Source organism: Dryobates pubescens, chromosome Z (assembly GCF_014839835.1).
Source record: "Dryobates pubescens isolate bDryPub1 chromosome Z, bDryPub1.pri, whole genome shotgun sequence".
In the NCBI taxonomy this organism is placed as follows: Eukaryota; Metazoa; Chordata; class Aves; order Piciformes; family Picidae; genus Dryobates; species Dryobates pubescens.
Window position 1 is genome coordinate 85,993,563 of NC_071657.1, and position 18,612 is coordinate 86,012,174.

At 42.6% G+C, this 18,612-nt stretch overlaps 1 protein-coding gene across 1 annotated transcript in view; it reads left to right on the forward strand.

Moving 5' to 3' along the window:
* DNAI1 (dynein axonemal intermediate chain 1) overlaps nucleotides 1-18,612 on the forward strand; it is a 184,575-nt gene that overhangs the window by 13,759 nt on the left and 152,204 nt on the right. The window contains exons 8-9 of the mRNA XM_054177810.1: nucleotides 1,738-1,797; nucleotides 3,985-4,122. Of these exons, the coding sequence (XP_054033785.1) occupies nucleotides 1,738-1,797; nucleotides 3,985-4,122 (198 nt within the window). The remainder of the gene's footprint in view (nucleotides 1-1,737; nucleotides 1,798-3,984; nucleotides 4,123-18,612) is intronic.

Here is an 18,612-nt window from a genome sequence, read left to right on the forward strand (position 1 = left end):
GTGCTCTTTTCTTTGGGAGAGCATGTGTGCCATCTGTGTTTGTGTTCTACCCTGTCATATGTGTAGAGATTATCAGGAGAAAAATCCCAGCATTTTACTGTGATAAAACATTTGGGGTGATGAAAATGATGACAGAAAAATTCTTACCTCATGGCCTCTTGAATTGCCTAGAAGTTTCAGTGCTGTTGAAAATCCTTAAACCCATACTTGGATGTAACATCCTTCATGTCTATTTTTTCATCTGAAAAAGTACAGGGCAATAGTTAAGCTAGTATCTGAAAGCTTGGAGTACATTAATTCAATTTCCTTTTGCCACAAAATCCCTTTATGGCCTTGTACTTAAATTCATACCCATGAAGCAGAGATGTAAGAGCCCCTTTATTAAAATGTAAAGGTCATACCTGTATTAAGCACAGGTACTAGAGAAACAGACACATGACAAATCTTTACTGCTGCCCTTTGGTACTTTTGCCTTCTGCCCTGTTCACGCACTTTCTGATAAGAACAGACCCAAAACTTTATGTTCCCTCTGGCCAAGCCTGCAGCCATTCCCTGTAAATATGTCTTCACGAGGTGTTCTGACCAAGCGATACTGATGATAATGGTCGCCAGGTCAGTGTTCAGAAAGGAGCTTTCTAAATTGAAGGTACAAATTTCAGAGAAAAAAAATCATTTGTTTCCCTTGCTGCCCTGGAATCAGAGTATATATGGCTTCCCCAGAGAGCCTGCCTGCCTTCTTGCAGCCATCATACCAAAAGTGAGATGCGTTTACATCTGACGGGCTAGGAGAGATCTAAAAGTTAATGTGTTGCTGGATCTACTAGCTTCCAAAAGAAATGCCATCTCTGCCCGATAGTAGAGATGGAGGATCTCAGGAGAGTTTATCCAACAGTGGGGTGCATGCTGCAAAGTCTGAGCTAAGATTCTGCATCTTTCAGAAATCCCTGCCGATGCCATGGAATTTGTTGTTTTTCTGTCACCTGACCTGCATATTCTCTTCCCATTGGTTTAATTGGGAGAGGCTTGTGTGCTTCTCTGTAATTCTGATTCTGAAAGAAGAATATAGACCTTAAATAGCTGTGAAGTACTGCTGTGTGCTGTACAGAATGTGCAGTTTACACCTCTGAGACTGCTGCATTCCAGAGGTCAGTGAAATGCTACAAGCAGCTTCTTAAAAATGTCCTGACACAACAGCTTTCTGAAAGAAAATGCTGTTCTGTGAAACGAATGTTTCACAGAAACATACTCATTTGTTTCAGAATGTTGATGTAATGGTGGTAAAACTATTATTTCAGTGACAACATGTGAGTTGTTTATAGGTTATCATTCTGTTCAACTCTTTTGCTTTAATTCCTGTATCCAAGAGGGGTTTTAATACATAGGCCAAAACTCAATTTTTGTAGGATATCATAACTGATACCATAATAAGTATCAGAATGTTTCAAATGGCAGAGGTAGAGTAGACCATTTTGGCTTCTTCAAAATTAAATACTGGAATTAAATATTTTAAGTATACTGAAAAAAAAAAAAATCCAAAAATCTTTGGTCCATAAGAAAAACTATTTGTAGTTGCATGATCACTGATAATGTTTGTGCTGTGCTCTAGGAGCTATTTGAACACTGAATTAATCTTAGATCAATATTACCCTAAATACCTGCGATGGGAATGATGTTTCCACAGCTGCACTATGTTGCTACAAGAAGTTTCAATGCTTTCTATGCTTTGTTTTTATTCAGGAAAGAGCATGTCAGTCGGAGCCTACACCTTACAGAAATTTTTCAGGCACTGCTAACCAGGTATATTATTTGTCCTTTTAAAGTTTTCATAGCGTATATTTAGAAAACTGCATAATGAGAAAGGGAAAGCAAGATTGCTATGTTTGTGTTCCTTCAAGTGGAATGAATTCCCACTGTGGCTTTGATCTCTGGTTTTAATCTGAGAGCAAACTAGTGTGGCCCTCTTCTGTCTTAGTGGATGAACTTGATGATAGTTTATAATTTTACTGTCAAATGCCCCAGTTTAGCTGCTTTTAATGGATCTGTTTTTTTGCCAGACTCTGGCCATCCTGTTTTAGAGAGTCTTAAATGAGTGGAAACAGGAAAACAGATTCACAGGTTGCCTGGGATTGGAAGGGACCCTGAAATGTCATCTTAAGGGAGGTTGTAGACAGGCAGAGGTTGGTCTCTTCTCCCAGGCAACCAGCACCAGAAAAAGAGGACACAGTCTCAGGCTGCACCAGGAAAGGTTTAGGCTGGAGCTTAGGAGGAAGTTCTACACAGAGAGAGTGATTGCCCATTGGAATGGGCTGCCCGGGGAGGTGGTAGAGGCACCATCACTGGAGGTGTTCAGGAGAAGACTTGATAGGGTGCTTGGTTGCATGGTTTAGTTGATTAGGTGGTGTTGGATGATAGGTTGGACACAATGATCTTGAGGGTCTATTCTATTCTATTCTATTCTATTCTATTCTATTCTATTCTATTCTATTCTATTCTATTCTATTCTATTCTATTCTATGTTGTCCAGCTCCCCTGCAGTGAGCAGGGACATCTCCAACTACATCAGATTGCTCAGGGCCTCATCAAATTTGGCCTTGAATATCTCTATGGATGGGGCCTCCACCACACTTCTGGGCAACCCCTTCCAGTATTTCACCACCTCATTTTAAAGAACTTCCTCCTTACCCAACCTAAATCTACCCGGCTCAAGTGTAAAGCCATTGCTCCTCATCCTGTCACTACAAGTCCATTTAAATAGTCCTTTCCCCACCCTTCCTGTAGGTCTTCCTCAGAAACTGAAATGTAGTTATAAGGTCTTCTGGAGCCTTCTCCTCTGCAGGCTGAACAGCCCAAATTTGAGAGAATGGTTCTGGACTCAGCAAGAGGTGGGCTGCAGCTTGCAGAGACTGACTTCTATGGGAACATGGCTCTCTATGTTGAGGACTGTCCTGTTACTACAAGAACATCTATTTACATGTCATGGGTGAGCTGGTTATTTAGGAGAAACTGTACTCTATCATTCTATAGCTGGTCAGCTGCAGGATACCTCCATCAGCCAAATCTGTCAGAGGCAGGTTCAATGGGGGCTCAAAATGCAGGAACAAAAGAATGAAAATAGTGAAAATGCACCCCATGCTAGTTCCACTTTGAGCACTGTGTTTAGAGAATAGAAACCTCTGAAGATTTCATGCAGCTGGGAGTTTAGAAAGATTTTGGAATTTTTGGGGAGTGTTGTTAAGAATTTGATACATGCAATACTGTGTTTTTTGCTTTGTCTAAGTTTATCAGTATGTGAAAGCAGGTTTCTAAATCCTTGCTAAACCCAATGAGAAGTACAGCATAAAGAATGTGGAAGGATCACTCTAAGCTTGTTGCAATATACTTGTCTCTGTTTTGCACAGTGGGAATGTACCTGTTTATTCATGATGAAGAACTACATAGTATTTTCTCCATCTCTTAAAAATGTAAAAGAAAACCAAAATAATATAATATGGAAATATGCTATAGCCTTCACTGGAAAGAGAATCCAACTAATTCTGTTGATTAATTCTCACAGATATTTACAAAATGTATTTGTCACTGATGCAAATACTATTTCAAACCAGTGTACCAAACTGGTACTGCAAACATTGTTTTCTTACCAGTGTACTGCAGGAGCACCAGGAAGAAAGTGTAAGGTAATAGCAGCAGCTGCTTAAAAAATGCTGTTGCAGAAAAGTTCTAGGAGAGAGAGTAAAGGTGTCTCTGTCTATTCCTGAACTTGAAATCACAGAATAACTGGCCTGAGATCTTTCCTTCTGATAGTTAAAGTTTGTTTTCTTTTTTTTTTTTCTGATAGATGACCTGAGAATTAGAGATCAACAAGCCAAGTGATTGCAGCGGCAGTGTTAGTGTTGTGAGGCCTATCATGTTTTTGTGATGGTGTAGATGGATGTTTTCTGGAATATAATGTGATCCTGATTAATCCTGTTTTTTTCTGTCCCTCAGTGGGAGATCTATGATGCCTATATGGAAGAACTTCAGAAAGTGGAAGAGTCAAAAGAGAAAGAAAAATCAAAAGCTCAGACAGCACAGAAAGAAGAGGAGAAGAAGAAGGGAAGAAAGTTGACCTCTCTGGTGTCACAGGTATGTTTCACAATGTTGGGAAAAGTCTGCCCGGAGTGGTGGTGGATGCATCTGTAATGCAAATCAAGTGAAATTTGTTGAGTCATGCTGGCTGTGTAGCAAGCTGTCTCAGCTGGCATGTAACAACCCTAAGAAATGCAAAAATCAGTTTTCTCTAGGAACTGTGTTTTAAAAACAGGATTTCCACTTCCCTGTACTTTTAAAGGGAACAGAACAGTTTGAAGTAATTTTTTTTCTTTTCAAACTTGATTTCCAAGTGACACGTATGGCTTTCTTTTATTTTGCATGTTCTCAAGTTTGTGTCTCATTTTCAATGAATACATGAGGGATAAAAGAAGGAAAATAAGGAACACTGTGACTTTTCAAAGACTTTGAAAAGATGCAGAGGTTTTAGGTGCAATCTTCCAATCTGAAAGACAAAGAAATTTAGGATCATTTTGAAATTTCAGTAAAGCACTGTAGCAAAACATAGTTCAGTGTTTTCCATTATTTTAATGATAATCTTACAGAATTGTAAGTATTTTCTAGTTGAATACATACCAATGGCATATAATACATCATTTATATAAAAGTTAATAATAATTCATCAAAATCAAAGCCTACATGCTTAAAATTCTGGGAGGCTTGACCTAATTTTCAGAGGAATCTTCGATACATTTTTTATTCATTTAGTTGGGAAGTGATGGAAGCATCTCTTCCCAGAGTTTGAAGTGCTGTGCCACAGTCAGTAATTGCACAGCACATTGATACCTCGGTCATAGTGATGTGATTGTCCCAAGAGGAAGTCAGGCACTCAGTCTTATGGAGTATCAGAGCTGCTGAGTTTAGCCTCCATTAGTCTAGCTTCTCAGAATAGGTGGTGTAATAACTCCTGCCAAGCTCTGAGCTAGTGTTAGAATCTTGCTGTGAGGGTGATACTGAGCAGGCTGCTCTGTCAGCAGCTAGCCTAGGAGTCCCTTGCAGGGATTCATAGATTCATAGAATAGCAGGTTGGAATGGACCTCAAGGATCATCTAGTCCAAACTTTCAGGGTAAGAACATAGTTTAAATCAGATGGCCCAGCACACTGCCAAGTTGGGCTTTGGAACTGTCTAATGTAGGGGAATCTGCCACCTCCCTTGGGAGTTTATTATCATGTCTAATAGTTAAATGGTGGGGTGAAAAAAATTCTGGCATCCAGGATGCCACAGTTCATTCCCCTAAAGTGACAATATCCCCATCTTAAAAATGTGATTCCAGTTCAAACACTGAGAATATAATACAGAAACCCTGAAAGATTTTATTCACATTCCAGAATGTTTTAAATGTTGCTATTAAGATTTAAGAGTTTGATCTATACAAAATCAGTCCAGATGCTCCTACAGTGCCTAGACAACAATTTCTTAAATCAAGAAATGAACAGCCCTGCGCAAGGAGATACATTGTTGGATCTGTTGGTCACAAAAGTGGGTGAAGTCATCAGGGATGTCAAAGTTGAAGGCAGCCTGGGCAGCAGTGATCATGTGCTAGTGCAGTTCACTGTCCTAAGGAGTATGAAGCCCATCAGAAGCACAGTTAGAACTCTAAATTTTAGGAAAGCACACCTCCAGCTTTTCAAGGAGTTAGTAAATAGGATCCCAGGGGAAATGGCCCTCAGGGGCAAGGGAACAGAACCCTGGCAGATCTTTAAAGATGCTCTCTATAGAGCACAAAAGATCTCAGTCTCCACGTGTAAGAAATTGGGCAAGGGTGGCAAGAGACCACCATGGCTGAGCTGTGACCTGCTGGTAAAACTAAGTATCAAGCTGGGGCTACACAAGAAATTAAAGAAAGGACAGGCATCCTGGGAGGAGTATAAGGACAGTGCCCAGCTGTCTAGGGATGAGATCAGGAAGGCAAAGGCACAGCTGGAACTGAACATGGCAAGGGATGTAAAGCAAAATAAGAAAGGCTTCTACAGGTACATCAATCAGTAAAGGAGGGTTAAAGAAAGTGTACTCCCACTGAGGAGCAACAGTGGGGAACCAGTTACAATGGATGAGAAGACTGAGATTCTTAACAACATTTTTGCTTCAGTCTTCACTGGCAACCCCTCTCCTCATGGCTCTCATGTTGATGGACCACAAGTTGAAGACCAGGGTGACAAAATCCCTCCCACTGTAAGTGCAGACAAGGTGTGTGATCATCTGAGGAACCTGAAGATATTCAAGTCCATGGGGCCTGATGAAATGCATCCCTGAATCCTGAGGGAATTAGCTGATGTAGTTGCCAGACCACTCCCCATGATATTTGAGAAGTCCTGGCAGTCAGGTGAGGTCCCTGGGGACTGGAAGAATGGAAACATCACACCCATTTTTAAAAAGGGTAGAAAGGAGGACCCTAGGAACTACTGACCTGTCAGCCTCACCTCTGTGCCTGGGAAGATCATGGAACAGATCCTCCTAGATACCATGGTAAGGCACATGGAGGACAGGGAGATGATTCAAGACAGCCAGCATGGCTTTGGTAGGGGCAAATCCTACCTGACTATAACCTTGCAGCTTTCTATGCTAAAGTGACTGTGTCAGTGGATGAGGGACAACCTATGGATGTGATCTACCTGGACTTCTGCAAGGCCTTTGACACTGTCCCCCACAGCATCTTTGCTCACCAAGTTGGAGAGATAGGGATTTGATGGGTGGACTGTTCAGTGGATAAGGAATTGGCTGGATAGTTGCATCCAGAGGGTGGTGCTCAATGGCTTGAAGAGATGGAGTGCAGTGACAGGAGGTGTCCCTCAGGGGTCCATACTGGGACCTGTGCTGTTTAATGTTTTTATGAACGATATACACAGTGGGATCAACTGCACCATCAGCAGTTTTGCAGATGACACCAATCTGAGTGTTGATATGCCAGAGGGATGAGATGTCATCCAGAAGGACCCAGACAAGCTGGAGAGGTGGGCCCAGGTGAACCTCATGAAGTTCAACAAGAGCAAGTGCAGAATTCTGCACCTGGGCCAGAACCATCCTCACTATCAATACAGACTGGGGGGTGAGGTGATAGAAAGCAGCCCTGTGGAAAAGGATTTAGGGCTGGCGATGGATGAGAAGCAGTACATGAGCAGACAGTATGAGCTTGCAGTCCAGAAGGTCAGTTGCATCTTGGGGTGCATCAAAAGATGTGTGGCCAGCAGATCTCTGACGAGACCTCACCTGGAGTACTGTGTCCAGGTCTGGAGCTCTCAGTATAGGAAGGACATGGACCTGATGAGACCTTATTGCTGTCTACAGCTTCCTGAAGGGAGGTTGTAGCCAGGTGGGGGTTGGTCTCCTCTCCCAGGCAACCAGCACCAGAACAAGAGGACACAGTCTCAAGCTGCAGCAGGGGAATTCTAGGCTCAAGGTGAGGAGAATTCTTCACAGAAAGAGTGATTGGACACTGGAATGTGCTGCCCAGGGAAGTGGTGGAGTCACCGTCCCTGGAGGTGTTCAAAAAAGAATTGGACAAGGCACTGGAAGCCATGGTTTAGTTGTCATGAGGTGTTGGGTGATAGGTTGGGCTTGATCTCTGAGGTCTTTTCCAACCTTATTGATTCTATGATTCTCTAACTGAGAAGAGGAATTCTGAAACTGGCTTTAGCATTTTCGTACTCTATGGCTGATTACACTGTGGAGGATTTGGCTGGTTTAGCGACCTCAGTAACACTTACAGTATAAGTAGACCAGGAACATGTTCTGACAGGCTTCTTCCTGTGAATTCTGCTATTGAAATTCATAGTCCTTTCAAAGAGTAGTAAGCCTTTAACCTGAGTGTGTTTTGGAGAATTAAACCTGAAGTGAGTGGTACAATTATGGGTGTAAAGGATGGGCTGCAAAAAGCTGGTAATGAAAATTAAATAAAATGTCTATCAGTGAAACCATATTGTTAAAAAGCTACTGCATGCTCCACTAGCAACACTGGGAAGCTGTAATTCAGGCACCCATGGTCCCTATCTTTGAGGTTTTGCTTTTCACTGTTAGCTCTTCCCAGGGAGCTTGCAGATAAGCCAGAAAATCAAGTAAAAGGGAAAGATTCTTTTATGCATAATCAGTGTCCCAAGTTTGTCGCAGTGCGGGAAGACTTGACGACTCAATCAATGTGATTGATAAGCAAGCTTCAAACTTTATTGAAAATCACACAGGTTATATAGGATAGCTCATTCATATATGCAAATCTTTATCATGCTATTGGTTACATGTTCAATGTCAAACCTGCCTCTTGCGGTTTTCCATCCTGATAAGCTAACCACAAGTTCCTCTTTTTGTTGGCCACGATTCCTCCTAAAACTCTTCAAGGTGACTCTGTCCTTGTCCATGATTGGTCAAAATCCACTATACCTTGCCAAGTCACGCTCTATCAGCTGGACCAAGCTGGACCAGCTGCATCTTGTACCATTAACTAGGCCAGCTGCGTCCTGTGTTTTGCTAAATCACCTTCGGTCAGCTCATCTTTGTGTCCCTTAGCCTTTAGCCAGTCCTCCACAATTCCCCCGTTTTCTTTAACAAACAAAACAAAAATAGTCATCTGTTTAACTTGGGTAACAATACAAGTATAAACAATCTTAACAACCAACAATATGAGTATAATAATGCCTAACCATCACAAACCTTCCTTAACAAGTGACATAATCCACGGGGATACACCTCCAAACCATGAACAAAACCAATCATCAAGTGGGTTGACATCTTTTGCAATTTTCTGGCTGTGATCTTCCTTACCTGAACAACAACACAAACATAAACAATTCTCACAACTAACAATGTCAATAAAACAATTCCCACCAATCACAACCCTCCTTTACAATTGACATTAACCAAATAAATAAACACCCAAACCACAATTAAAACCTGGTATCAAAAATTCATATTCTTCTCAATTTTCTAATTATATTCCTCCAACCATTTGATCTGCTTATATATAAAAACACTATTATCCAACAAGTTAAAACAACACATTCCTTCCAAAATTTCAATTTTTTGTTAAATTATTATTTTTGGTTACATTTGGTTACAGGGAGGGGAAGATCCATTCCAATACAGTGGTATCCTCCTTCTCCCCCGTTCTCCTTAAAAAATAAATAATAGTTTTTCAAACATCTCAACCGGCACTTTCCTCTAACTTTGTAACACTTGCTCAAAACCTTACTGCCCTTTAAACATACCTCCAAACACAATACACGTTCGAGTCCAGCTCCTTGTCCATTGACAACCTGTACTTTGCCACTATACTCCTATCGCTACAATAACATGGTCAAAAATAACATGCAAACAAACAGCAAAAACAAAAAGCTTCATTGCGTTGCCCAATATAATTATGGCCGTGACTTCAACATACATCACAGCATCGAGGTGATTGGTCAAAGGCAACGTAAACTGTTAGTTTATTCACTGTTTGGTGTCTCAATCAGTGCTATAATTCTTATTTTTGTTACTGTCCTCTGTTATTTCAATAACTATTATAACTAAGTTGTTTCCACGGTTCCTGTTAACTACCAATTATCGTTAATTGTTAACACTCATTACAATAAAGTTTATCATTTTCTACAAAATTTATAACAAACAAAATCAAAATTCAGTCCTAATTCACGTGGAACCATGGTACATTTTTCTAAACAACGTTTGTGATCCCAAATGATCAATGTTCAGCTTCATGAGAGATGCTGTGTCCTCATGGTCTTGACTCCTCTGCTGTTGTTTGTTGCGATGATCACAGGTAGCAGGAAAGAAGGCTTGAGGCGGCCTACTTGCCATTTGCTTTTAAAATTTATTTCTTGTCTACTTTCCTAATTATTATTTGTATTTTGTTGTTATAATTTTTAATCTGTATTTTAATTTGTTATTCTAATCACCTTTTTATTTTTAACCCTTTTTTTTCTTTTCTTTTTTTTTTTAATCTAATATTTAATCTTTTGTTTGATCTTATATTCTTCAAATTTTTTATTTTTTTTATTTTCTATTTTTATTTATATTACTGCTTTTTATTATATTTTGTAACCTTCTGCATTTCGATTAATTCCTTTTATTATTATTGTGCATTTTAACTTTCCTGATGTCTTCTTTCTATGTTTTTTATATCCAGAGTTTTTGTACTTTTGTTATATTTTGTATGTTTAAACTTTTTCTTTACACTTGTCACCTTTTTGTTTACCATTTTAAAATTTTTTGTTCTTTGCATTTGTTACCCTTTTTGTTCACACTTTTTTTTTTATATTTTTTCTTTATTTTTCTTTTATAGTCTATGTCTAAAAAAGGAATCTAAAAACCTTACATTAGCTAAAGAACACCTTAAAAAATGAATACCTATTTACTACAAACCTTAACATTATTACAATATTACATGGAGCTCCTTTAAAATGCCTAGGCAAACACAAAAAAAAAAAAAACAAAAAAACAAAAAGGTTCGAACCAAAAAAAAAATCTCACAAGATAAACTCATCACTAAGTACACACACCTCAGTACAATAACCATGCATTAATTACCCACAAGTACTAAATGCATACCATTCATCACGCTCACCAGGACAACCCAGCAAAACTCTAAATAACAAATCTTCACACCTTAGCACAATGGCTATGTATTAACCACCCACAAGTACCAAATGCATACCAGTCATCATTCTTATTACAAAAACTTAGCAAAACTCTAAATAACAAATCTCTGAAAAACATTACAACCAAAAAGGAAAAAATGAACACTGTTGCTTTAAGTGCAAACAGAGTTGCGGCTAAAGCCACTGGGAAGGCGGGGGAGGGGGGGTCGCTAGTGCAAGCCTCTGCGGGGGAAAGGGTGGGGGCCGGGCAAGCGGCCGCCGCTGGGCTGCCGCTGCTGTCAGTGCTGCCGGTATCAGTGGTGCGTCAGTCGGCACTGCCTTTGTCGGAGCCGTCGGTATCCGCGGGGGCCGGCAGGGCTGGCGGGCGGGGTGCGGTGGTAAGAACGCCGTAGCCGCGAGCCCCCAAGCGCTCCGCTGTTTCTCAGAGGGGCCGTAAAACAAAGTCGGCGCTGTTTGAATTCCTCGCTACCGGTGTTGTGGTCCTCCGAATCCGAGCCCTCGCTGGCGATATCAGAGGAAGATGTTGATGAACGGGATCAGACACACTTGAGCTGCCTTTTCTCGGCTTTTTCCCCGCTGGGTGCAGACGGCAGTGGTGGTGGCTGGTAAAACGCAGTGTGGTATCGGGGGCGGCCCCGGTCGATCGGTCGATACCTCTCAAACACGTCGTTTGGTTGCAATTCAGATACAACTGGGGCTGCATCTTGTCCTGACAAGTTTGCTGTAACTCCAGCAGCCATCCGCTGTTCCAGCTCATAGTTTTCAATACAGTTTATGCATTCTTGCCACGGCCTTGACAATTTCCTTGCAGTCTTATCATCATCTAACATGCCTTCCCATAATATTTCTCCTAACTTGCGCCACTCTCCTTCCTCAAAAACAGTATTAGGGTCCTTAAAACACTCTTTTGCTACCCCATACATAAATAACCCCATTAAATCCTTATTCAGGTCTACACCTTGTACATGCCGCTTTTCTAAAAAGCACTTAAATAAACCATACGCTGCTTGCCTCTCCATAATTACCCTAGGTGCGCACCTATTTCCTTGCAGCCTTTTGAGGTCGCTCTCGCAGCGTCTTCGGCTGGATCACTTCGTGGCGGAGATGCTGGGGATTGAACCCAGGGGCCTCTTACACGTCGTGTCTCCAAGGTGAATCACCTCCTGCGCTGCAACAGGGCCGGCATCCTCACACTGGACTGGCTCATCGCCCCCGTGGCGGAATTCACCTCGTCGCCTCCGTGGCGGATCACAGGACGGGCCTATGTCCCCGTCAAAAGGAGAAGAAAGAGAGGAAAGAAAAGAAAGGAAGGAAAAAAAAAACCCGATGGCAGGGAATCAGTTCTGCCTGCAGAAAGATCGTCCCCGTACGGGCCACCATTTGTCGCAGTGCGGGAAGACTTGACGACTCAATCAATGTGATTGATAAGCAAGCTTCAAACTTTATTGAAAATCACACAGGTTATATAGGATAGCTCATTCATATATGCAAATCTTTATCATGCTATTGGTTACATGTTCAATGTCAAACCTGCCTCTTGCGGTTTTCCATCCTGATAAGCTAACCACAAGTTCCTCTTTTTGTTGGCCACGATTCCTCCTAAAACTCTTCAAGGTGACTCTGTCCTTGTCCATGATTGGTCAAAATCCACTATACCTTGCCAAGTCACGCTCTATCAGCTGGACCAAGCTGGACCAGCTGCATCTTGTACCATTAACTAGGCCAGCTGCGTCCTGTGTTTTGCTAAATCACCTTCGGTCAGCTCATCTTTGTGTCCCTTAGCCTTTAGCCAGTCCTCCACACAAGTTAAGGCCTTCTGTGAGGCTGGTGGACTAGACTAAATTGTCTGAATAACCTGATTAATTTTCCAGTCATTAACTGGAAAAATGCAACCAGAAATTGCAAGGCTAAAATGACACTTACAACAGGCATGACATCTGGTCATGTTTAGGTCCATGGAAATTCACGGTTCAATCTGTACTTCTGGGCTCGGGTCAGGAAATGGAGAAGTGGGTCTGGTGGAACTTTGGACCAGAGATGGCAACTGAAACAGAGGTTTTCCAGTTAAACCTTTCCTGAGGACATACTATATTTGATCATTTCTGAAGGAAGATGTATCTGATCTGGATCAAGGATGCAATGACTAAAACCAGAGAGGAAAAAAGGAGAAGGAAGAAGAAAAGGAAGGGGAGGGGAAGGGCAAGGGAAAGCGGAGGAGGAAGGGGAAGGGGAAAGGGAAGAGGAGGAGGAATAGGAATAGAATAGAATAGAATAGAATAGAATAGAATAGAATAGAATAGAATAGAATAGAATAGAATGGAATAGAATGGAATAGAATAGACCAGGTTGGAAGAGACCTTCAAGATCATCGCATCCAACCTATCAACTAATACAACCCACCTAATCAACTAAACCATGCAACCAAGCACCCTATCAAGTCTCCTCCTGAACACCTCCAGTGATGGTGACTCCACCACCTTCTCGGGCAGCCCATTCCAATGGGCAATCACTCTCTCTGTGGAAAACTTCCTCCTAACCTCCAGCCTAAAAGTCCCCTGGTGCAGCCTGAGACTGTGTCCTCTTGTTCTGGTGCTGGTTGCCTGGGAGAAGAGACCAACTTCTGCCTGTCTACAACCTCCCTTAAGGTAGTTATAGAGAGCAATAAGGTCACCCCTGAGTCTCCTTTTCTCCAGGCTAAGCAACCCCAGCTCCCTCAGTCTCTCCTTATAGGGCTTGAAAAGGAAGGGGAAGGGGAAGAGGAAGAAGAGAGTGTGCTGCACCATATTTGAAGCTTTTCCTTTATTTTCAATAAAGGCAGCAAAGTGAAGATGGAGAAGACACAATACCAAAGAGGAATGATGTTAATTTTTCTGAGCTGAAAGTGGTCGAAAGTGGAGAGAACTAAGCAGGCAAGAGTGTTGTATCTGCTTGTCCTGTTCTTATTGGTTGTAAGCCATCTGCTTATGGGTGTGACTACAGAGAGGATTCTGGCCCAGAGATACTCTTGATCTGATACAGTATGGTCCTCCTTATGTTGTGTGTTAACATAGAAATGAAGCAAAATGCATAGTACTTAATGCAATGAAGTTGGTGCTGGCTAGCTCCTTTCACCCTGAGAAATCACAAGTCTGTTAGTGAGGATTTTAATGCATCTGTCTACAGATGGATGGACCTATGTGATTGAAGTATCACAAGGAAATTTTATGTGTAGGAGGGGTAAAAATGGTACCATTAGTCTGACTTCTGACACTATATGAGGTAAAACAATTAATACAGAGAGAAAGAATAGAGAATGGAACCAGTTATGAATATGTTAAAGCTGGAACTTACTGCACTGGAACATTTTATAATCTACTCCAAAGAAGGGGTGGTTGAACAGTGCCTTTAGAAGTCCAAACAAAATTCATATTTAGCAGAGAAATGTGTGTTCCTGAATCTGTGAGGTCCTGGCTGACTTGTCTGATATTGCCTGTTTCTGATATACACCTCTTGAGGCTTGTAACCTCCTGGGTGACTACAGCTCATTTTTGAAATAACTGAAATTGAATAGCTGAAATTACAATTTGATTAAACTTCACATTATTGTTCACCTGTTCCTAGTCATCTCTAGCAATGGTTGAGTTATCAACTCTTCTGTATTCAATCTGCTGTTTACAGTGTATCAGAATGAAAAGCAAACACAGGTATGAATAAATGAGTACAATTCTTGAAGCTAGTAACTATTTGACAGGTTTCAATCTAGAGAACTTTATCTGTTTTTTGCAATTGGATGTTTGCAATGCATGGAGGTATTGGATGGGCAAACCCCCTGTGCTGTGGTGGGGTGCTTTTTTTTTTGCATGCTAGAAGTTTATGAAGTCACAGTACATGTGTTGCTAGAGGTATCACAGTACCACAGTAACACAGTACAAGAGGTTGGAAGCAGCCTCCAGAGATCACTGGGTCCACCCCATTTGCCAAAAGCAGGATCATCTAGGATAGTTCACACAGGAATACATCCAGGTGGGTTTTGAATGTTACAGGAGGAGACTCCACAACCTCCCTGGGGAGCCTGTTCCAGTGCTCTGTCACCCTCACTGTAAAGAAGTTTCTCTTCATGTTGAGGTGAAATCTGTTGTTTCTTGTCTTATTGCTGTGCACCACTGAAAAGAGCTTGCCCCCCTCCACTTGACATTTATAGACAATGATGAAATCTCCTCTCAGTCTTCGCAAGAGTAAACAGCCCCAGGTCTCTGAGTCTCTCTTCATATAGGAGGTGCTCAAGTCACCTAATCATCCTTGTGGCTCTCTGTTGGACTCTCTCCAGGAGGTCCCTGTCTCTCTTGAACTGGGGAGCCCAAAACTGGAAGCAATATTCCAGGTGAGATCTCAGCAGGGCAGAGAAGAGAGGTAGAAGAACCTCCCTAGACCTTCTGGACACACCCTTCTTGATGCACCCCAGGATACCATTGGCTTTCTTGGCCACAAGGGCACATTGTTGTCCCAAGGCGAATTTACTGTCCACTAGGACTCCAACGTCTTTCTCTGTGGAGCTGCTTTCCAGCAGGGCAGCCCCTAACCTGTACTGGTGCCTGTATGGGCAGTTACTGCATGGTTTTTCAGGTGGGGGCTGTGAGAGTATTGATTTCTACTTCTTTCAAGAATCCTCTTTCACTTTCTCCTCAATTTCTCTTAATACTTATGAATTCCTAATGGGAATATCTTACTGTGGGGAATATCTTACTGTGGCAAAATTTCAAAATATCTGAATATGACAATATATTTTCTGTGCTGTTCTCAAGAAGTCCTCACACAGACCCAAGGAAAACTTGAAGAATGTAAGAGTGGCCACACTGTTTTACCTCAAGGCTCTAACCACAAGGGAAGGTGTAAGGGAGTGTAAGAACACAGCAAGAATATATTCCAGTTCCAAATATTCTTTCAGCCTTCATCTATTTTTAGATATTTCCTACATCTGATGTGTGGAGGAAGGTGCCAAGACATACTTGTTCAGTGTTCCCTGAAATCATGAAAAATTCATCTATCTACAACACCCACTGGCAAGGAGTTGCACAGATGTGTCATCATTCTATAAGAGTCCTTTTGTTTCAGTTTGATTTGACTTCCACTAGCTTCACTTGGCACCCTTACTTTTTATATCAAAAGAGAGAGCGAATAGTCAGTCCCTGTCTGTGCTTTCTGGGTCATAGACCTAACTTGTGTCTTCCCAAGCCATCTCTTCTCTGGACTGGCAAGTCCCAGCCTACCCAGTTTTACTTAGCATAGAAACCATTCCAGACTTGGACCATGCTATTTTGCCTTTCTCTGAACTTGGTTCCAAGTTCTACTTTATCCCTTCTGAGATGGGAGATGACTGCACAAAATATGGAAGTTGTAAGCAAGCTATGGATTTATAAAAGGTGTTGCAGATTGTAGAATTGTCTTATTTCTGCCCCCTCCTTTGTCCTGTCATCTTTGTACAGCCCTCTGAGGTTTGTGCTCTTTGAAGTTTCCCATGAGTCTGTGCAGAGCCCAAAAAAGAAGGACAGAGCTGGCATGCACATCATCTGAAGTCATATTCTTAGTTCTAATTGTGACTGTGTGCTGTAGTCTTGGCAAGTCATTTCACTTTTTATTTTCATGTTCAGGGCACTCTCTGAGCTGTGTCAAGGATGACAAGTTACTTTTCAGTGTCACAGAATCATAGAACCATAGAATCACCCAGGTTGGAAGAGACCTCCAAGATCGTCCAGTCCAACCTATCACCCAGCCCTATCCAATCAACTAGACCATGGCACTAAGTGCCTCATCCAGTCTTTTCTTGAAGATCTCCAGGGACAGCGACTCCACCACCTCTCTGGGCAGCCCATTCCAATGGCAAATCACTCTCTCTGTGAAGAACTTCTTCCTAACATTGAGCCTGAACCTCCCCTGGCACAACTTGAGACTGTGTCCTCTTGTTCTTGTGCTGGTTGCCTGGGAGAAGAGACCAACCCCCACCTGGCTACAACCTCCCTTCAGGTAGTTGTAGAGAGCAAAAAGGTCACCCCTGAGCCTCCTCTTCTCCAGGCTAAGCAACCCCAGCTCCCTCAGCCTCTCCTCATAGAACAGAATCAATAAGGTTGGAAAAGACCTCAAAGATCATCAAGTCCAACCTGTCACCCAAGACCTCATGACTACTAAACCATGGCTTTAAGTGCCACATCCAATCCCTTTTGGAACACCTCCAGGGATGGTGACTCCACCACCTCCCTGGGCAGCACATTCCAATGGCTAACAACTCTCTGTGAAGAACTTTCTTCTCAATTCAAGCCTAAACTTCCCCTGGTGCAGTTTGAGACTGTGTCCTCTTGTTCCAGTGATGGTTGCCTGAGAGAAGAGACCAACCCCTTCCTGGCTACAACCTCCCTTCAGGTAGTTGTAGAGAGCAATAAGGTCTCCCTTGAGCCTACTCTTCTCCAGGCTAAGCAACCCCAGCTCTCTCAGCCTCTCCTCACAGGGCTTGTGCTCAAGACCTCTCCCCAGCCTTGTTGCCCTTCTCTGGACATGTTCAAGTGTCTCAATGGCTTTCTTAAACTGAGGGGCCCAGAACTGGACACAGGACTCAAGGTGTGGCCTAACCAGTGCTGAGTACAGAGGCAGAATGACTTCCCTGCTCCTGCTGGCTACACTATTTCTTCCTGTATAAGCTATACTGCTTCTCTCACATTCCTCTGTTTTCTGTAGAATGGTATAACAGAAAAAGCTGGCCCTGATGTATCATTCTGTTGTGTAATTTGGTTGATTGAATGCTTAGTACCAGTCAGTAATGCACCTTGGCAGACAAAGGGGGCAGCTGTATCCTGAAGTGCATTAAGCTAGCCATAGCTAACCAGTGGAAAGAAGTGATTGTCCCTCTGCCCAGCATTGGTGCATTCTCACCTCAAGTGCTGTGTGTACTTTGAGGTTCCACAATGTAAGGATGCAAAGGTGTTCATATATTAATATCAGTAAAATAGAATGGAATGGAATGGAATGGAATGGAATGGAATGGAATGGAATGGAATGGAATGGAATGGAATAGAATAGAATAGAATAGAATAGAATAGAATAGAATAGAATAGAATAGAATAGAATAGAATAGAATAGGGCTTGTGTTCCAGGCCCCTCACTAGTTTCATCACCCTTCTCCGGACATGTTCCAGTACCTCAACATCTCGAATTGAGTGGCCCAGAACTAGACACAGTACTCAAGGTGTGGCCTGAGCAGTGCTGAGTACAGGGGAAGAATAATCTCCCTTGTCTTGCTGGCCACACTATTCCTGATACAGGCCAGGATGCCATTGGCTCTCCTGGCCACCTGGGCACTCTGCTGGCTCATCTTCAGCCTACTATCAACCACCATCCCCAGACCCCTTTTTGCCTGGCTGCTCTCCAGCCACTCTGTCCCCAGCTTGTAGCACTGCATGGGGTTGTTGTGGCCAATGTGTAGAACCAGGCACTTAGCCTTGTTAAATCTCATCCCGTCAGACCCTGCCTACCCATCCAGCCTGTCAAGGTTGCTCTGCAGGGCCCTCCTACCCTCCAACAGATCAACACCTGCTCCTAACTTGCTGTCATCTGCAAATTTACTGATGATGGACTCAATCCCCTCATCCAGATCATCAAGAAATATATTAAACAGGATGAGGCCCAGTACTGATCCCTGAGGGATACTACTAGTGACTGGCCGCCAGCTGGATGTGGCACCATTCACCACCACTCGCTGGGCTCGGCCCTCCAGCCACTTCTTGACCCATTTCAGAGTGAATCTGTCCAAGCCATGGGCTGACAGCTTGGCCAGGAGTTTGCTGTGGGGGATGGTGTCAAAGACTTTGCTTAAGCCCAGGTAGACTGCATCCACAGCCTTCCCCACATCCACCAGGTGGTCACTTGATCATAGAAGGAGATCAGGTTGGTCAGGCAGGACCTGCCCTTCCCAA